At 33.4% G+C, this 18,868-nt stretch overlaps 3 protein-coding genes and 1 long non-coding RNA gene across 4 annotated transcripts; 1 reads left to right on the top strand and 3 right to left on the bottom strand.

Annotated features, from left to right (window-relative positions):
* Positions 1 to 278: 278 nt before the first annotated feature.
* LOC104770415 (protein S-acyltransferase 24) lies at positions 279 to 5,602 on the bottom strand. Its single transcript, XM_087504874.1, has 13 exons — positions 4,977 to 5,602; positions 4,599 to 4,739; positions 4,009 to 4,121; positions 3,428 to 3,507; positions 3,172 to 3,335; positions 2,712 to 2,850; positions 2,524 to 2,623; positions 2,106 to 2,163; positions 1,919 to 1,996; positions 1,704 to 1,802; positions 1,273 to 1,351; positions 1,033 to 1,181; positions 279 to 830 (listed from the first exon to the last, which is right to left on the bottom strand). Exons 1-13 carry the CDS (start codon positions 5,232 to 5,234, stop codon positions 426 to 428), a joined length of 1,863 nt encoding a protein of 620 aa, XP_087361000.1. The 5' UTR covers positions 5,235 to 5,602; the 3' UTR covers positions 279 to 425.
* A 752-nt stretch (positions 5,603 to 6,354) lies between these two features.
* On the bottom strand, positions 6,355 to 8,012 carry LOC104772397 (putative glucan endo-1,3-beta-glucosidase BG4). Its single transcript, XM_010497020.3, has 2 exons — positions 7,915 to 8,012; positions 6,355 to 7,578 (listed from the first exon to the last, which is right to left on the bottom strand). Exons 1-2 carry the CDS (start codon positions 7,922 to 7,924, stop codon positions 6,524 to 6,526), a joined length of 1,065 nt encoding a protein of 354 aa, XP_010495322.2. The 5' UTR covers positions 7,925 to 8,012; the 3' UTR covers positions 6,355 to 6,523.
* A 1,601-nt stretch (positions 8,013 to 9,613) lies between these two features.
* On the bottom strand, positions 9,614 to 10,352 carry LOC104770413 (uncharacterized). The gene is made up of 3 exons (XM_087504867.1): positions 10,110 to 10,352; positions 9,835 to 9,981; positions 9,614 to 9,757 (listed from the first exon to the last, which is right to left on the bottom strand). Exons 1-3 carry the CDS (start codon positions 10,335 to 10,337, stop codon positions 9,614 to 9,616), a joined length of 519 nt encoding a protein of 172 aa, XP_087360993.1. The 5' UTR covers positions 10,338 to 10,352.
* A 2,510-nt stretch (positions 10,353 to 12,862) lies between these two features.
* Positions 12,863 to 15,619, top strand: LOC147918672 (uncharacterized). Its single transcript, XR_015593977.1, has 2 exons — positions 12,863 to 13,180; positions 15,251 to 15,619. It is a non-coding gene; the product is annotated as an uncharacterized LOC147918672 (long non-coding RNA).
* Positions 15,620 to 18,868: the final 3,249 nt, after the last annotated feature.

The following is an 18,868-nucleotide window of genomic DNA, read 5'->3' as shown; positions in this document are numbered from 1 at the left end:
ACAGCTCAGTTCAGTAAAACATAATGTACAAACCATTTATTTTATATTACTATCTTCACCTGAAATCAGAGAATGACCTCGTCAATGACTCGAGGAGAGCACATGATAGAATAAAACCATAAACCAGGGATGTAACTTCAAAGAGACTCTCTTTATAAAACTTGACAACCCCCAAAAGAGAACAAGGTCTCTCCCGACCGTTTTTGGATGCCTTCTTACATAAGAGAACATCCCTATATAATAATAGAAGAAGACATAGGTAATCTAGAGAAAGGACATTAACTAAATGGAAACAATCTAATTCTGAAAAAAAGAAATCCATGGTTCAGAACCTTGAGTTACTTGTGTTAATGATAATGTATCAGCACACACGTGTTTCTTACAACACAAATGCACATATAAGGAACATTTGGGACAAGCCCCTATCATGGAGGTACAACAGGTCGGGTTGGGTTGCGAGCAAGACCAAGTCCCAACCCCACAGGAACTTTATCAGTCTTTGACTTACTATTATGGCTATGGCTGCAGTTGGAAGAATGACCATGTGTTGACTGTGAATTATGTACCGGGTTAACATTGATAGCGACGTGCCCATTGCCATTTTGAAGTTCTGGATTCCGCTGCATTTGCATCATGCTAATACCCTCTTGTCTCTGTGTTGCGTCTTCTTCATGACACTCAATATCTTCGTTATAACCTTTTACTAAAAAGTCCGAGCAGTTTCGTCTGCACCCTAGGTCATACGGATTCCTGAAGCGACCACCTGGACCTCTTAGGTAGCTGTACCGCAGGGCATTAGCCATTTCGTTTGTAGTTATGTTCCTTGATATCTGTAAAGGTTAAGGGAAAAAGATCAATCTTCAGGATGAGGAAAAACATTCCCCCATGAAATGGAAGTATCTAGTCTACTTGTGAGTTTTACTCTGGAGTTCTACTGATGAATTATCTGGGTAAGTGAACAGAGTCTTTAAACCATCTAGGTCACAAGAGGAACAAAGACATGCAAATAAGGAAAAAGGAATGAGGACTCACTTGTGACGCTTGTATAACTGTTAAGACAGCAACAGAAAAGAAGAGGCAGAATTCCACCAGCAGAAAGGATAAAGCACCCACATGATTACTAGCGACATGGCTCATCCATGCTCCAAAAGACGATGGAGCTGAAGGGTCACTCAAGACTCCTGCATGTATATATCATTTACATTTTTCATCCGAAAGTTTTCTCTAGATTTATATATCACAAATAAAGGGCATCCTCCACTATAAACGTACTTGCAAGAGTAACACCACCAGTTATCAGCATCGCTAGAACTTCAAGTAGAAGAAAAAGGAAAAATTCCCACTTGTTTTTCTGCAAAATAGGTTAATGGAAAACAAGCACAATCCACAGATAAGTATCACAGAATAGTATCAAGCTCGAGCTGCAAGAGTAAGAAATCAAACCACTAGCAACCAAAATGAACAGAAGAGGTACTATGACACCAAGAAACATCTCCGGCGATCTCTATACCCAAATATGCAACACAAAAATACCACTCTAATAATTAAGATCGTCTAAGCTTTTTCGAAAAGAACAGTAAGTAATGTCACATCAAAAGAGACAAGGAAGAATAAGAAAGATTTAGTAATAAGAAAGATCCGTCTACCCCAATTTTGTCAACTTATGTCAAAAACTATTATAGGAAGACAGGAGCTGTACTTACTTTTCCAACACAATTTGATACCCAAGGACAATGGTGATCAAATTGCTCTACACAACGATCACAGGTGGAACAGTGCTTAGCTCGAAGAGGTCTGATAATCTGAATAAAATGAAACAAAACGGACCAAAAGAAGTAAATTTTAAGATGTAAGATCCATGATTAAGTATTTGTTATTACGATTCAAGAAAGACATAAAAGAGAATTTGAGCAGGTACCTTGCATGTTGCACAGAGTTGCGTCCAATTCCCAGCAAGCAAAGCAGGGTTGTTTAGCTCTATTTTTAACAGTGGTTCCTGTAAAGGGGTAAGAAAACCAGTAATGACACTTGAACATAAAATCGTACTAGAAATCATATCTATATGTCACTTAAACTTGAGAACAAAAAAAGCTAATAGTACTAACATCATCTTTCATAGTTTGCGGATCATGGATGTTCATTCTGATGTAACCTGGATCCTTCCTGCAGAAAATATAAAATTACATTATTAAACAATAAGAACACCCGCTACTTGTGATACAAAGATATTATTATACCACTATGGGGAAAAATAGGAGTTCAGAACAGAAAATTAAGCTGCAAAGAAATGAAGGCCTTAAAATCCCAATCTGCAATGGCTATGTGAAATGAAAGAAACCATCAAGAGAATTGGCTTTAGAATACTATAATGTAAAATCCTAATCTGCAACCGCCAGCTGGATCAGCAACTTACGTATTGCATAGATACACTATACTAATAATCAGACAACAACAAAAAGCAGACTTGGTACTTTCAGACTTTATACAAAAAGGAAATCGAGGAAGGACAGGGTGAGCCTATACCTGCTACAGCGGTAAAATAAAAATAGTCCTGCAGTTGCAAGAAGGAAACCCAGCCATGCAAGCGAACCAATCCCAGCTGTTAACTTTGGCAGATTGGATGCTGCAATGGCCAAAGAATTCATAAAATTATAATCATGCACAGAACAGTTGCTTGATATGATGCGAGATTCGAGGACCAGGATAACTACCCAAAACAACAGAATTTGTATATACGAGCAGAAGCAGCAGGATCATGATCCAAAGAACTGGAGCGAGTCCCAACTTTGACAACTTTCCAAGGGGAGTGCTTCCGTCGCAACGCTTTTCAAGAAGGTTTCTAGCATTACCCTGCACAGTAGTGTTTATAAGACAGATATTCAGACAAAGTATTGAACTAATTTTCTCAATAGTTTAAGCATAATGCTGCTCATTTTGAATGGGTAAGGAATTCTACAGGCTTGGAGAAACTCATATAGTACAGCTACAAGAAGAGTTAACTACACCAGGTATGCAAAGGTCAAATGAGATGCACATAACTGCCAAAAAAATATAGGCCAACAGAATGATCCAACTACCATTTATTCCTAGCAGTACAGCCACTACAAAAGCATCAAATAAACAGTATGACTACAAATTGCTACACAACAAACAAGTAAAACAGATACCTACAAGGAAAAAAGAAACTTGTCTGTGATTCTTTTCAGAAGCAAGTTGTGCAGGGGTTAGCCCAGTCTTGTCAGTAATCATCAAATCCTCTTTCTTTCCAGCCTGCACCAAGACAGTGCAAGCCTCCAAATTACCTCGGATGGCAGCCCAGTGCAGAGGAGTGCAACCTGATAGACGAAGGAGAAGATGTAAGAAATTTTTGGTTAATCTAAAAAAATATACAAAGGGGATTTCAAAGAAAACTTATGGTTGTAACCACCTTCTTTGTCCTGCCGTCCTCTATATGCATCTAGAAATAAAAGTAGGCGAATAGAATCTGCAAAACCTTTATATGCAGCCCTGAATTTCTCAAATTATGAGAAGAAAATATAGACGAAATTAGAACTCTCTTCTGAAAATATACTGAAGGAAAAAAAAGGATAAAAATTCAAAGGTCCACATAAGCACGCTAAAAAATTTGCTGCAGAATAACCCATGTAACAGTAACGAACTCTCAGTAAGAAATATGGGAAAGAAAATAACCTATGTAACCTTGGACTCTAGATCGAAAACGGTAAAACAAACTTCACAAATCTTCATAACAAACAACTCGAGAACTATCATGACAAAAAGTAATTTTAATCCACCCCGCATATTTTGCAACTAGGACAAAATTGTACGAAGTGATATTTAAATCTATAGGAACACTATGGAATGGAACAAATAAAACCAACTATCCAGTCTCCAAATAAGCATGCAAGCCTAGACACTTAGAAGTAAAAATGAAAAGGAGCCAAAAATCAATTAATAAGTAACAATTCCAAGAAGGCGAGATTGTGTTCCACTTAGCGGCAACCATACCAATGCAAGGGGCTTCTTCCATCATTATCTGGCACATCAGCATCAGCATTCCACTTGGAGACAACGTGGCAAAGAAAAGCAGTCTGGCCATACTGTGCTGCGACATGTGTTGGCTACAAGCAGTTTAAATTGGCTATTAAAATACATCCATTGAGAACTAAACAAGATAAAAAGGGAAATTTAATAGCCTAAACAAATGGAGATGGCAAAAACAAGGTCTTTTGAGATTTATATATGAATTTGAAATCACTATGAACATTCTAAATGCTGATTACTAAACGAAAGCTCTCTATGTTTTAGATAAATCTTTGAATAATGGGTCACGAGACAGCTCAATATCGTTCCGAAGACAAGTAGGACGAGGTACTTAGATCAAGCCATTTTTTAATGCATAATGTTGATTGAACATATGCTCTTCTTCCCATTGAAACAAGTAGCAAAGTACGCAGTGTTGATTTACCTACATGAACCTCACAACATTCATCTTACTAGAAAAATGCAACCAAAAAATGACAAGCAATATCTATGGAACCTGAGTGCCAGTTATACAACCTCCCTTAATATACGAAGTAGTTAAATAAGAGAACTACCTGATAGCCATACATATCCGTTGCATCGACCCTTGCTCCCTCTTGTAGTAAGAGTTCTGCAACTTGTATCGCACCACGAACAGCACTCCAATGTAATGCAGTCTGTCCAGTATGATCCGTGGCATTTACATCTCCACCATGCTGGAAAACCAGAACCGAAACGGATCAATTATAGTAACTTCAGAACCACAACAGTTTAAACCTAATTTAGCTCATGCTTCTTAACCACCATTCACACACACAAGAAGAGAAGATACACAATGGCAACAAAATCAACTACATAAGAGTAGTCAACAGAGACTCCAACGTTTAATAAAGCACAAAACCCAGTTTGCGAAAAAAGAAAAAAGAAGATTGGGGAGGGAGTTGTTGTGTAACCTCAATAATGTACTGAGCAACGGCGACGCGGTTGTTCAAGGCGGACCACTGAAGAGCATAGTAGCCAAGACCATCGGGCTCGGAAACAGAACAACCCTCACACTCAACCAATCTATGAAGCTTCTCCAAATCACCATAAGCCGCAGCGGTATACACATCGTTCTTCAAACTCTCCTCGTCAACCGCTTTAGAACTCGATTCCCCATTCTCCTGCGGATTCGATTCGATTTCTTCAACCACCTCGATCTCCGATGACATTTTTAGTTTGTTTCTCAGCCTCCGCAGATCGATTCGATCACGATTGTTGTTGGTATGCCGAGGATTCGATTCTATGCTCCCCCTAGCATAAAATTAATGGTGAGATTTAGAGGGGGAAAATGAGAGAGGGAGCTAGGGTTTTTCTGGGGGATCTCAAGAGGAAGAAGACGAAGAAGAAGAAGAACGATTGACGAATTCAAAAATTGACTCGGAGATGAAAGAAAAGGGACGAATCGGATTAAGACGGGTCAGACTCAGACAAAATACCTTCAAATCTTATCGTTCACTTGTATTTTTTTTAAAAAAATCATTTCACAAACTTATTAATATATAACAACTTAACATTTATAAATTTCAGTTTTTTCAGTGAACATTATACAATATTTTTTTAGTGGGTTTAATAAAAAGGAAAGTGATGTGAACGAATCATAACATCTGTCTGTATATAGCATATCTAGTATCAGAAAGGTTAATAAATTTCTTCAGAAATTGTTTCTAAAAAGGGAAGAATTTATTCGTGATCATAAAAAAAAAAATTAATGTGCAATCGAGATGGTTATCATTCTTCTTCTTTACACAAATGCAGTTTCTTTTAATTCTTTAATATGATAAACCCTTGATTTTTCTCAATCCAAACGCATAAAAACAAAGTTGTTTTGGAGACATATACAAACATAGACGAGTGCAAAGTATATGGCATACTCTTGTAGTCTTGTCCAGTGCCGGCTTAACTAGGAGGGCGGGCAGTGCGACCGCTCCGGATACATAAATTAAAGGGGTATATACATATAGGAAAAGGGGCACAGAAAAAAAATTTATAAGTTAAAAAGGTACAAAAACATTTTTTGTAAGATAGAAAAGGGCACAAAAAAAAATTTGTAAGCTAAAAGATACAAAAAAAAAAACTTTGTAAGGTAAAAAGGGGCATAAAAAAAATTTGTAAGTTAAAAGAGGCATACAAAAAAAAAATTGTAAACTAGAAAGAGGCGCAAAAAAAAATTATAAGCTAGAAAAGAGCACAAAAAAAATTATATGAACCAAAAAGACCTAACAAAAATCAGTAAGTTTTTCTATAGGTGAAGGAGCATTTTTTTTTTAGTTTGCCCAGGGGCATGTAATATGTTTAAGCCGGCTTGTCTTGTGTTTGTTTAATGGATGAAGAAACAAAGTACAATTACATAAACCAGAGCAATTGTTTTTTTTTTTTAAATCAGATTTATTACTAAACAGGCCAATCAGATTTATTACTAAATAGCCAACTAGCTATATCATTAGTGAATGGGAAGAGTCTAAAATAGCTTGTAGATGGGTTTCATATCGGTAGGATTGTACAACCCGAAGTTTTGTTCAGTCCCGACCTGTTTCTGATTTTCGTTAAACGTTGCAAACAAAAACCCCTCGATGCCCTTGTTAGGTCTCTTAGGCGTCCCTTTTCCGCTTGCTATATGCTTTACAAAATTTCCATTATAGGTACCCGCGATTTCTGGCGTAGTTAAATCCCCGTTCCCAGCGGATGGCCATCCGGTTTCAGACACCACCATGGGTAAATCTTTAACGCCTTCTTTCTCCACTGCCCATAAAAATGCGTCGAACATTGCGTCAAACAGGTTTGAATATCCCAATGGTCCATCTTGGACCACGATATCTTCAGTGGCGAAGGTTGCATAGTCGAGACGGATGTTTGCTGGGTCGGACGCGTAAGGGAAGTATGGGTAAATGTTTACAAGTATGGGCGAACTTGTTTGGGACAGTAGTTTCAGCACGGGAACAAGTTGTTCGCGAGCTTGGGATGTGAACATTCCTGAAGAAGGTGGGTACGATTGCCCAAGGTTCGACATAGCCACCACGGTGCTTATTATGATCGGAAGATTCCTCGACTTGACTAGGTTGGTGAGAGACTGCATGACTGGAAGCACTTGAGAACCGATCGGTCCGGGGATGACTTCATTACCGACAGTAATGGCGGCAATGTTGACGTCGGCTAAGTAAGGCTCGATGTTAGTCGCGAACCAGCCTTTAACAGCTTCTTCGCTAGCTGCAAGAGCAGCCAAGTCCTGGTCCCTAACGCCAACAGTGACTGAAATATCGCGGTTCCCGCGTAAAGCATTAAGGACCTCCACGTTCGGGTCGAAGATTCTGATTTTACTAATGCCTATGGACTTGTAAAGGTTGATAACTTTGGACGGAGATGGGAGGTTGTCTCCGAGGAGGCCGTAGTTCAAGCCAGTGCTATTTGCTGCGGTGACGAAGCCACTAGTGTTGTAGTTGACAAACAACAGCACAATGCACGAGAGGAAGAACAAGAACAGCTTCGTAGGCGAATAGAGCATGATGAAACTTATATCTGCAAAATATGTGTGGGTACTTCTTAAGATTGCACTTCGGAAAAGGAAGAAGAAAGGAAGCAAACGTGTTTTCTGTTATTATGTTTCGTTGTTTGTGTGTGTATATATATATATAGGTACCCATCTGAGATAGTGAGATCTATTTCCAATCTTAGCGGGGGTGTATTCATATAATATTCCAAGTTATTTGAATCTCAGAGATCTACTTCCAATCTTAGCAGGGTGTATTCATCTAATATTTTCTAGTTATTTGAGTTTTCATTAAATTTTAAATGATTTTGATGATTTTAGGTAAATTGATGTGATTTATTGCAAAAAAAAAATTCAAATCCTACCTAAAACCATGAGATTTAGGGGTGTATTCAACTTGACAATTTAAGTGATTTTATGTATTTTTAACTACGGGGGTGTATTCAACTTATATTTTAAGTTATTTGTGTAAAAATTACAAATCCTATGTTATTCAATCATGGATTCTAAAAAGTCTCATGAAATCCACTGTTATTGAACTGATGATTTAAAAATCTACTTTAAAATCCACTGTTATTCAAAACAGTTTGGGAATTTGGATTTTAATAAGTTTTAGGGATTTGAGAAGATTTGTTTAGTTAAAAATACATAAATCTAAATCTCATGGTTTTATGTGGGATTTGAAAGAATTTTACCATAAATCATATCAACTTCCCTAAAATTTATCAAAATTCCAAATTTCATAAATCCCATAAAATCATCCAAAATCATTGTTTCAATACACCAAATCTTCTCAAATCATCTAGAATCACTAAAAATCATTAAAATCTAAATTCACAAACTGTTTTGAATAACTGTGGATTTTAAAATAGATTTTAAAACCATCAGTTCAATAACAGTAGATTTTAAAGTAGATTTTTAAATCATCAATTCAATAATTTTTAAAATCCAGGATTGAATATCATATGATTTGTAAATTTTACACAAATAACTTAAAATGTCTACAATAGAACCTCTATAAATTAATACTCGCTAAATTAATAAATTCTTCCGGTCCCGAGTTGGGCCGGTGTAAAAAATGAAATATTTCGATAAAATAATAATATAATATTTTTTTGAAAATCCAGTGTAAAAATATGGTCCCATCAATATCATAAATTAATAATCAAGTAAACTAATATATATATATATAAGAAAATCTAGTGAAATATATGACTTTATTGTTGTTTGCTTATTATTGAATTTGTATTCTGGTTGGAGCTTATCTATAATATTTCTGATTGCATCAAAATTTCTGTCTTCTCAAATCGCATCCAAAAATTATAGAGTGTTTTATATGCGATAATTGATTTCTTACGTATAACTTGTTATTAGTGTACCGAAATATCTTTGTCAACTTCATCATCACCATGAAAGATAGTAGCAATGATTTTTTCTTAACTATGAACTTATACATTATCATTTTTACATGGATAATCTAATAAAATATTAGCATCCATCCTATTACGATAGTCAAAATTATTAATCATATCATCAAGTTCATGAATCGTCAACTTCATAAATTATTAATTTATCGATAAATTAAAACCTCTATAAATTAATAAAATTTCATGGTCCCGACTAATTTATAGAGTTTTTACTGTACTTGAATGGAAAATCAGTAATTTCATACCCCAGTTAAAGGGGTATGTTCGATTCCTACACCATGTTTAATATTGTGCAAATCCATACATTAAGTTCAATAAAATTCAAATTTGCTACTCCAACTCATTAAAATGTGTTATTACATACATAAGCCGTAACGGTGTTGAGAGACTGTCAACGGTGTTAAGAGACCGTCAACGGCTGCTTACGTGGACACCACATATGAAACAACGTCGTTTTGAGAAACCAAAGAAATAACTTCTTATAGTCAAAACGACGTCGTTTCTTCTTTCTTCCTCTTTTCTTCCTCCTCTTTTCCCGATTTATAAAAGCTTCTTGGGAAACTCCATTACAATAAGCCAATGATTGTAAAGAATCAACATAGAGCTTTATAAGAAGATCTCAAGTAATTCAAAAAGCTTAAAGCTTAGAGATGGGAGAGTGGTAAAAAGTAGCACGAGATAGATAAGTGACTGTTATGGTCTCCTTGATTTTGAAATCAACAGTCACCACCGACAGATTCCTCCCATTCCTCACCACCGATGCCTCCACAACCAGTTCAGACTGCAAAATTTCTCACACAAATTAAGCTTCTTCTCTGATTCAAAGATCCAAAAATCTTAAAAGAATGAATGGCTTACCGAGATATGAGCAGAAGAGAGATAAGACGTACTCAATTCACCAAGGAAGAGATGTTTATCTTCAGAGACAACAGTTTTCACACAAGCCATAGATACTCTCTCTGCAATTGACGCGACTGCTCCTCCATGTAACCCATTAAAGAAATTCTAATAATCACAACAAAACCCAAATCAAAGATCGAAACTTTAATTTTCACAAAAAAAAAGATCAAAACTTTACGAAACCCATTTGATTCTATTGAACAAAATAAAACAGAGAAGAAGAAGAAGATTACGGATAAGGAAGGTGTGACGATGACAGAGCAAGAGACACGACCGCGTGAGATGGAGAGAGCTTTGGTGTTGCTTTGATATAAGATTGAGAAAGAGTCAGATGAGGTGACTTCATTGACAGATGAGTCAGGGGTGATTGCTTTGAAGAAATCAGCAACCATCAATACACTATTTGGATCGATCTCTTTGGATGCCGTCGTCGTCTCTGATGACACCGGAGGAGTCGGCATCGTTGTGTCTGTGGTTCCGCTCCCAGTTTCTCAGAATTTTTCCCAATTCATTTTTCCCACTACAGATTGGAGATTCCGGCGTCATTGACGTCACTCGCCCACTTGAAGTAGCATTTCTTTGTTTAATTGATTTGGGGAATTTTTAAAATTTGTAGGGTTTTTGGGTTCAATCCCCAAATCGGGAAAGAATGAAGAAGAAAAGAAAAGTAGGAAATGAGGAAGAAAGAAAAAACGACATCGTTTAACCAAAATAAATTATTTTTTTTGTTTCTCAAAACGACGACGTTTCATATGTGACGTCCACGTAAGCAGCCATTGACGGTCTCTTAACATCGTTACGAATTTGAATTTTATTGAACTTAATGTATGAATTTGCACAATATTAAACATGGTGTAGGAATCGAACATACCCGTTTAACTGGGGTATGAAATACCGATTTTCCGTACTTGAATACCCCTTAATGTCTAATTGGTATTAATCTTAGCCATCGATCTATCTGGTGAAGTCTTTTTTTAACTAGTTTTGTTTTATTCACTTTTATTTTTTTGTGTTTAATTGAATCTCACTATCCCGTAAGAACCTGAGAAATCATTCCAATTGAATTATTTTTGTCTAAAAGAAATGTATCCAAAAGTACATGAATTTGAGTAGATAATTAATAAATTCATGTATAATCTTTGTGTAATTAACCAACTCAACTTAAAGAAACATAAATTATTAAATTGATACATCAAATTTAATACGTGTGCAAATTTATTATATGACATAATGACATACTTTTCTTTTTGGATGTTATTTTTTCGTCTTCTTTTCTTTTTGGATGTTTAAAATTGAAGTGTTGACTTTTTTCTCTCTCTTCTCTCTCCACATCTATCAGAGAGAGAAAGTTCTGGCAACAACTGACTTTCTCAGCGGTGTTTATTTGGTTCATCTTCAGGCATCCCTTGCTTTCTTAGAGGTGTTGGCTGGCTTATCTTCTGGCATCGCTTGCTCACTCAGAAGCGTTGGCTGGCTCTGCTTCCAACATCGACCGGTTACGTTTAGCGGCAGTGGTTGGCTTATCTCCCGCGAGCAAGAGCCTCACTTTCTTGTCTTGTCGGGCTTTAGTTTCGGCAAATCTCTGCCACTTTTTATCTTCTTTTGTTATGTTTTTTTTCTATCTTTGTCTAAAGTTCAAGGGTAAAATCTCTTATGGCGATGATATATGGGGCTCTCGATTTCAAAGAATAAAGTCTCTCAAGGGTTGTGCTTTGCCGGAAGAATATGGAGCTTCGATTTCAAATTCTAAGTCAGAAGAAATCTCAAGATCTAGACAATCAATCAAGACTTGGAAGTTCTGAACAGCGCAAGAAGATCTGAATCCGATAAAAAAATCTGATTTTATGGTATCATGGAGAAGATTCTACAAAAAAAAGAGCTGAATGGTTTATCCTCAGTAGGAATCAGAGGACATCAGTTGCTGTTTTGAGAATCATTAATTTTTTCATATGATTATCATATCATTCTGTCTTGTTTCCTCTTTGCCGGCGACTGATGCAAACCGGCTTAACCAAGATGGTGATGAAGAGCTGTACAGACGGTGATGAAGAGTTGGACACGTTGATGAAGTTTGATGATGACGGCAAGCTTCCACGTTTAGAGATGATGTGTGTGTTTTAGTTATCTTAGCCTTAGGGTTTTCTTTCTTGGACTTGGTTTTTCTTTTCAAGTCCAGTAGAAAATAATGGTCCATGTTTGTTTTGGTTTACTTATAACCAGATATTGTATCGTTTTCTTGGCTTTAATTAATAATAATACACCAGTGACAAAAAAAAAAAAAAAAAAGTTGAAGTGTTGACATGTAAGTATGTAACCGTGTTTGCCTACCAGGGTATTCGATATGACCTAACATATAATGTATGTAACAAACTTTGAGATGTTTTTTTTTGTTAAAAAACTTTTGAGATGTTTTAAATACATTGTTCCACTATGTACTAGATATTCATCTGCGGTATATTTTTTATTTAGAAATACTAAATTTAATTTATTTATTATATTAACTATATATGTAAATATTATTTTTTGTATTTTTTAAATGTATTATAGTTTTACATAAATATATTATGTAGTGTATAATTTCCTTTGTGTAGATATAGTTGTTTATTATATAGTTAGGATATCTTTATTGTTTATTTAATTTAATTTTGTGTATCTAGGATATGATCTATAAGGATATTCTAACTATATTTAGTCTAAATATTAATTATAGAAAACGATAATCGAATTTAATTTGAAAATAGGTATTGTATTTTGAGTCTTTGCATACTTAAACTATATATTAATAAACAATTTGTAAATAGTTAACAAAATACAAATAAGGAAAAAAACTAAAATATATTTGGATTTAATTTTAAAACAATTATGAGCTCTGTCTACAAACATCTACTTAATAAAATAACAAAATTGCAAATATTTAACCCAAAAAAATTGCTTTCAAAGCACATATCCAATATATAAGTACTTTTAATGAAAAATCAGGCTTATTAGTTAAAATAAAATATTGTAACTCTCTGGGTGACACATCCACTCACTCTCTCTACCCCCACCAAAAACTTAGCAATGATCTTTAATCCTTGATTTCAACCAAAAATCCACAATTCTCTCTATCTTGGTGTGATAGATCTGATCCAAATTCTTCAGACTTCTGAGCGATCATGTGGAAGCTCAAAGATCGTCGAAGGAGGTAGTCCATGGCTGCGACCCACCAATAACCACGTCGGACGTCACTTTTGGGAGTTTGATCCGAGTCTCGGTACGTCTGAAGAGCTCAACGCCGTCAAGGAAGTTAGGAAGTCGCTTTCAGGTACCCTCACTTGACTTGCGGTGTGTTATTTCAGCCTGATCGATCATATCTTACACTTTTAAACTGAAAGTGTTATTGTAGCCCCATTCTGAACCAAAAACAAAGTGTATCCGAGGAACAAATTTCGTTAGTTTTTCCGTGGTTTATCCAAATTATATTAATAAATCCGTTTAACACTAAACTTACATCTTGAAATTTTAGAAGAATAAAAGTGATTAGCAAAAGGCAAAACGTGGCAGTAGCAATGAAATTTACTAATAAATTATATGAGTTTTATATATTACTTACCGATCAACATGTATGGACTTAGATCGGGTGGGACAAAACTGTGCACAAGCATATGTTACAGAGTCTCTATGAATCTCCATTTACAATAGATTATCATTCCCTAAAATGATAATATAGAGAATAATAAGATTTAAATAAATGAAACAGAAAATTAAAATTATAATAACCAAGATTCTCACCGTTGCGTTTGTGTACTGAAACCAGCAACTAAAAATTATAGGAAAAAAGATGGCTAGCTACATGAAGTATTGGAGAATGCATGGTCACACATGCCAAGTATAATATTGTATCATCAACTACACGAAGTATATGTATTGCATGGCCACATGCATGAACTATATGACGTTATGTGGTCAACACCATAGACATACAATCCGGTACACCGGTCGAATGATTCCGGCAAAGACCAACATTGACTCCAGTGTTGACCAACATTGACCAAAAAAAATTGTATTTTAATATTTTCTATTAAAAAACAAAATAATAAATTATTATATTAAATTATATATGGTTTTTCATGATTAGAAAACACATTCTATTCAATATCTAATTATTTCTATATCTCTAATGTATTCATTCTTATAATTAGTTACTTTTATTTTTGAAACTAAACTAATAGTTAAATAAAATTATTAATAATTATTTTCAAGAAATATATATATATATATATAACATATGTAATTATTAATGATTTTATATATATAAATCTCTGATCATCATATTATTTAAAATTTTAAATACTACAAGAATCAATAAAATCAAATTCAACTATTTTCATTAGAAAATAATATGCAAAAGATTTGAGTATATGACTCTTTACTTTAAAATTTGCATGGTAAAGAGTATACAAAATTTTAGTTACTCTTTGGTATAAAAAAAAATTTACATACTCCTAATAACATGTAAACAATAACAAAAAAATTAACACTATTTACTTTTAATAGATAAAATATAATGATACATAATTATTTTCAATATATAATATAAGGGCATTTGCAAAAATCCTCTTATTCTATATCCTTTTGCAAACATATCCTAAAATCAAGATAAAATCTATTAATATCTTGAAAATAATTATTAATTATTTTTATTTAACTATTATTTTAGCTTAAAAAATAAAAATTAATTAATTATAAGAATAAATACATTAGAGATACCTAAGATATTTAGATATTGAATAGAATGTTTTCTCATCATGAAAATTCATAAATAATTTAATATAGTAATTTATTATTTTGTTTTTTCATAGAAAAAAATTAAAATACAATTTTTTTGGGTCAATGTTGGTCAACGCTGGAGTCAACGTTGGTTTTAGCCGGAATTATTCGACCGGTGTACCGGATTGTATGTCTATGGTGTTGACCACATAACGTCATATAGTTCATGCATGTGGTCATGCAATACATATACTTCGTGTAGTTGATGATACAATATTATACTTGGCATGTGTGACCATGCATTCTCCAATACTTCGTGTAGTTAGCCATCTTTTTTCCAAAATTATATTACCAAGAGAACATAGAACGAAGGTGTGTGTGTAAGCAGTGTGTTTTAGGTGTTTGGTGATATAAATGCAGTTTAGGTGTACAATATTTATAGCTTCATCATTAGGGTGATAATCTGTTCTTTTCCACGCCCAAAATATTTAAGAGCAACTAATTAGGGAGAAAATTTTCCTAATTGTTTTATTTAGAAATATGATATTATTACGCATTTAACTATGTTTCTTTTTTTTTGGCAAACCCGCATTTAACTCTGTTTCTTTGTTTCGATTTTGTGCAGGTATTGGAGGGAGAAGATCTTTGAAATAGTTGATTGAAATTGATTGTGTTGAGTAATTAAATGAAAGTAGATATCTAAGAATTTTTATTTTGGAAAACAATAATTCGTTAATAGCGAATTAATTGAATTGTGGCTAGGTTGCTTCTAAAAATGGTTTAGTTAGAGGTTTGAGAGAGTGTGTGTTTATTATTAGTTGTTAACTAGGTTAAACCCGCGCTACGCCGCGAGTATTTTTATTTTTGTTGTTTCATATAAATACAAGTTATAAACTTGTAATTGATCCCTATATTACATGGAACTTTATGGTTGATAATATGGTTGCTTTTATCGGCATAACTGAACCAAAGCTAAATATTTTTAAAAACATGATATACTATGACTACTCATATAAGTAGTTTATCACTTTCAGAACCGTTCAATATTTGTTATTGCATTAAAATTTTCATTATGCAAACATAGACTACATAAAATTTTGGTTACTATGAAATAGAACTAACACATGCCAATTATGAAGTTATTTATATCTTATTTTATACCTCACATAATTAATTACATTCCTCTTAGTCTATAGTTCTTATTTTCCTACCAAAAAACAAAAACCTATATATCATATTTATGCATTAAATAACTTATATATGATATATATTTTGAAAACTACCATATGCTTTTTTTCTTTTAAAATATACTTTTTTTCTTTTTTTTTGTGAAAATTTTATAAACTCACTTTCTATTGTTGTAAAAAACAAATTTTGTCCGTCTTCACTTCAAAATTACATTACATATTTAATTGAAAACAAAAATTATAAATTGTATTTTCATGATTTAGAATACCATTTAAAAAACATTTAGAAGGAAAAAAACATTAGTTTAAAAAAAAAAAAATGTAGATAGTTTATTAAATAAATCTCCTTGGACCAAAATGGTTGTCTAGAGTTTTAATAACTCATTTACATTGTAAATATTGATAGGTTGCAATTTTTTTCAGTTTTGGTATTAAAAGATAAGTTTCATCGAGTCAATTATATTAGTTGATTAGACGGTGGGTTTAAGAGTAACCACAAAAGAGAACACATAAAATTCAAGAAAACAACAACATTTAGTAATAATGAAGCAAAGTTCACTTATGATAACACTTGACATTTACGCTCATGCGGAAGAATTAGAAGCATTATTCTTCAAACTTTAGAATCGTTCCCTTGTACAAATCAGAGCCTTCACTGTCGTACTCATCCATCTCCCTTGCTATTTTCTACACACACAAAAAAAAAAGTTCATTACAGAACAATTATTTTGAAAACAAAACCCAATTTGATAAGAAGCACACAAACAACAGAACCCAAAGAGAACGAGGACAAGATTTGAGTAATAACAAACAAAACTTGGATGGAAAGTTTAAAAAAAATTGGGCTAGAAAGTAAGTTAGAGAAGATAACATATAAAACTAATCCTAATAGCCATTTGTTACAATTAACCAATTAAAATTCTGCTTTTTAGATGATTACCCCTCATTGAATCGACTTATGGACAAGATATTATGTCATTTACAAATTATGCTATTATCTAATGCAATTTAATAAATGATAAGATCCAATTTCCTCCGAAGCCTCTTGTCAAACTTAGCTGCATAAACACGGTAAACCGGAGTAAAACAACAGTACCTCTGAAACCCAATGTCCCAATATCATAGCAACTTTTCGGTGGATGATACGCCTATTTGGATGGTCATTTGAGAGCTCAAGGGATAGAGCACCATTAAACCTGCACACAAATCATCCGATCATTAAGAAGGGCACAATAATTACTTAACTAATCAAAATCTTCTGTCACATTCTGCTGGCTGGCAATATGAAGGTTCAAGACACAACAACGTTAGTCGCTTCTATAGGGTTTTAATATTTTTTTGGAATAGTAAATATTGACAGGTAAGCAGAAAATAAGCTTAGTTGTATTAATTTAAATGTTTTTATTGGTTAGAAATTTTAATTGAGGTGTCAACACCAGCTTCAATGTTGAGGCTGATGTGTCACACAAAGAGAGCAACACATTCAACTTTTATTGTATTGATTTGGAAAATAAAACAATTTGTTTGGATAGGTTGTTTCTAAAAAGCGTAAAGTTAGAGATTTTTTGGAAAGGAATATAGGAAATCTCGGTTGCGCAAAATATTTTTTTAAGTTTTTTTTACAAATTCAAAAAATTAATGCCAATGACATGTTTGTAAATAGGTATGAACTTCAGGATTTATTTCATAAATGTCTCAAAAATGTATATATATATGGATATTGGATCATATTAAAAAAAAAATTAGTTGGTTTTGGGATTGACTTCAAAGATCGACAATTTGGGTAACATGTGGATCGTAATTGTGGTTTGATGACAAGAAAAAGTGTTTAAATATTGACAATCTACATAATTTGGCTCTAAAAATGGTTACTATTTACCAATTAAAAGGTTCAGAATTTTAAATCTCACACGATTTAAATTTGAAAGATGATTTGTATGATATCAAATTTATTTTTTGGTAAATAGTATGATATCAAATGTTGATTTTAAATTCATGGCATGTTTATCACATTCAATATCATGTTGCATAGTACAAAAGTAGGAAAGAAAACTAGTATATACTTATTTATGATAGTTATAATGGTAGAAACTTGAGTAATTAAAATCAACGCTGATTAGTTGATTACTAAAATAAGCAATGGAAATAAAGAGCAAAAAATAATATAAGAAAGGAATTATCGATTTGAAGGAAGAGGAGAGGAGAACAGATTTTTTTGAAGGAAAGGATTGCAAATATTTCGAAGAAAAGTGAAGAAAAAATGTAGAGAGGAATGAATCAAACTATTATAATAAGCTAGTAACCCTACAAAATGACTGTACTTTAAAAAATGGGAAATATCAATTTGATTTTTTTTTGACAATCTTTATATGAATTTTACTTGAAAATATCTTTACAATTTTAGCTATTGTTATCAATTTCTAAAATCTGTTATATCAATTTTTTTTAATTACAAAATGATTCCTTTAAATATATCATAAAATACTAATGTTTTCTTATAACTAAATTTGGTTTTATAAGAAAACATTAGTATATAGTCAATATTGTATATAGTCAGTTATAAAATTTTGTGCGTTGTTGTTTTTTTTTTCTACCATTAGTTCGGGCAAATACATTTTCAAAATTTGGCGCGTTATTTATTTTAAAATTAAGTTAATATTTTTAATAAAATAATTTCTTTTACAATATAACCACAACAAACAATAAAAATAGAACCATATTCCTGAAATCTGGCTTTACTTTCAGCCTCTTTCGAGCCGGAGGACGTTGCCATTATTTCTGCTTTACCTATTAGTAAAGATTCACTGGATAGTTTGGGTTGGCATTTAACAAAGACTGGTCTATACACAGTTAAATCTGGTTATAATGCTTTACGTCAGAACCAGGCGGCCTCTGCACCTGTTTTTGGCCCTAACATTATTCCTTTACAGGCTTTTGTCTGGAAGATTCGGTGCCTACCAAAATTCGACATTTTTTATGGCAAGCAATTACGGGCTGTATGGCGACAACGGCTAATCTTGAGTGTGGCCGGTGCGGTAGTCCTGAGGAAACGATTA

Source organism: Camelina sativa, chromosome 20 (assembly GCF_030686135.1).
Source record: "Camelina sativa cultivar CO46 ecotype springtype chromosome 20, ASM3068613v1".
NCBI classification, from domain to species: Eukaryota; Viridiplantae; Streptophyta; class Magnoliopsida; order Brassicales; family Brassicaceae; genus Camelina; species Camelina sativa.
This window is presented reverse-complemented; position numbering and strand designations above follow the sequence as displayed.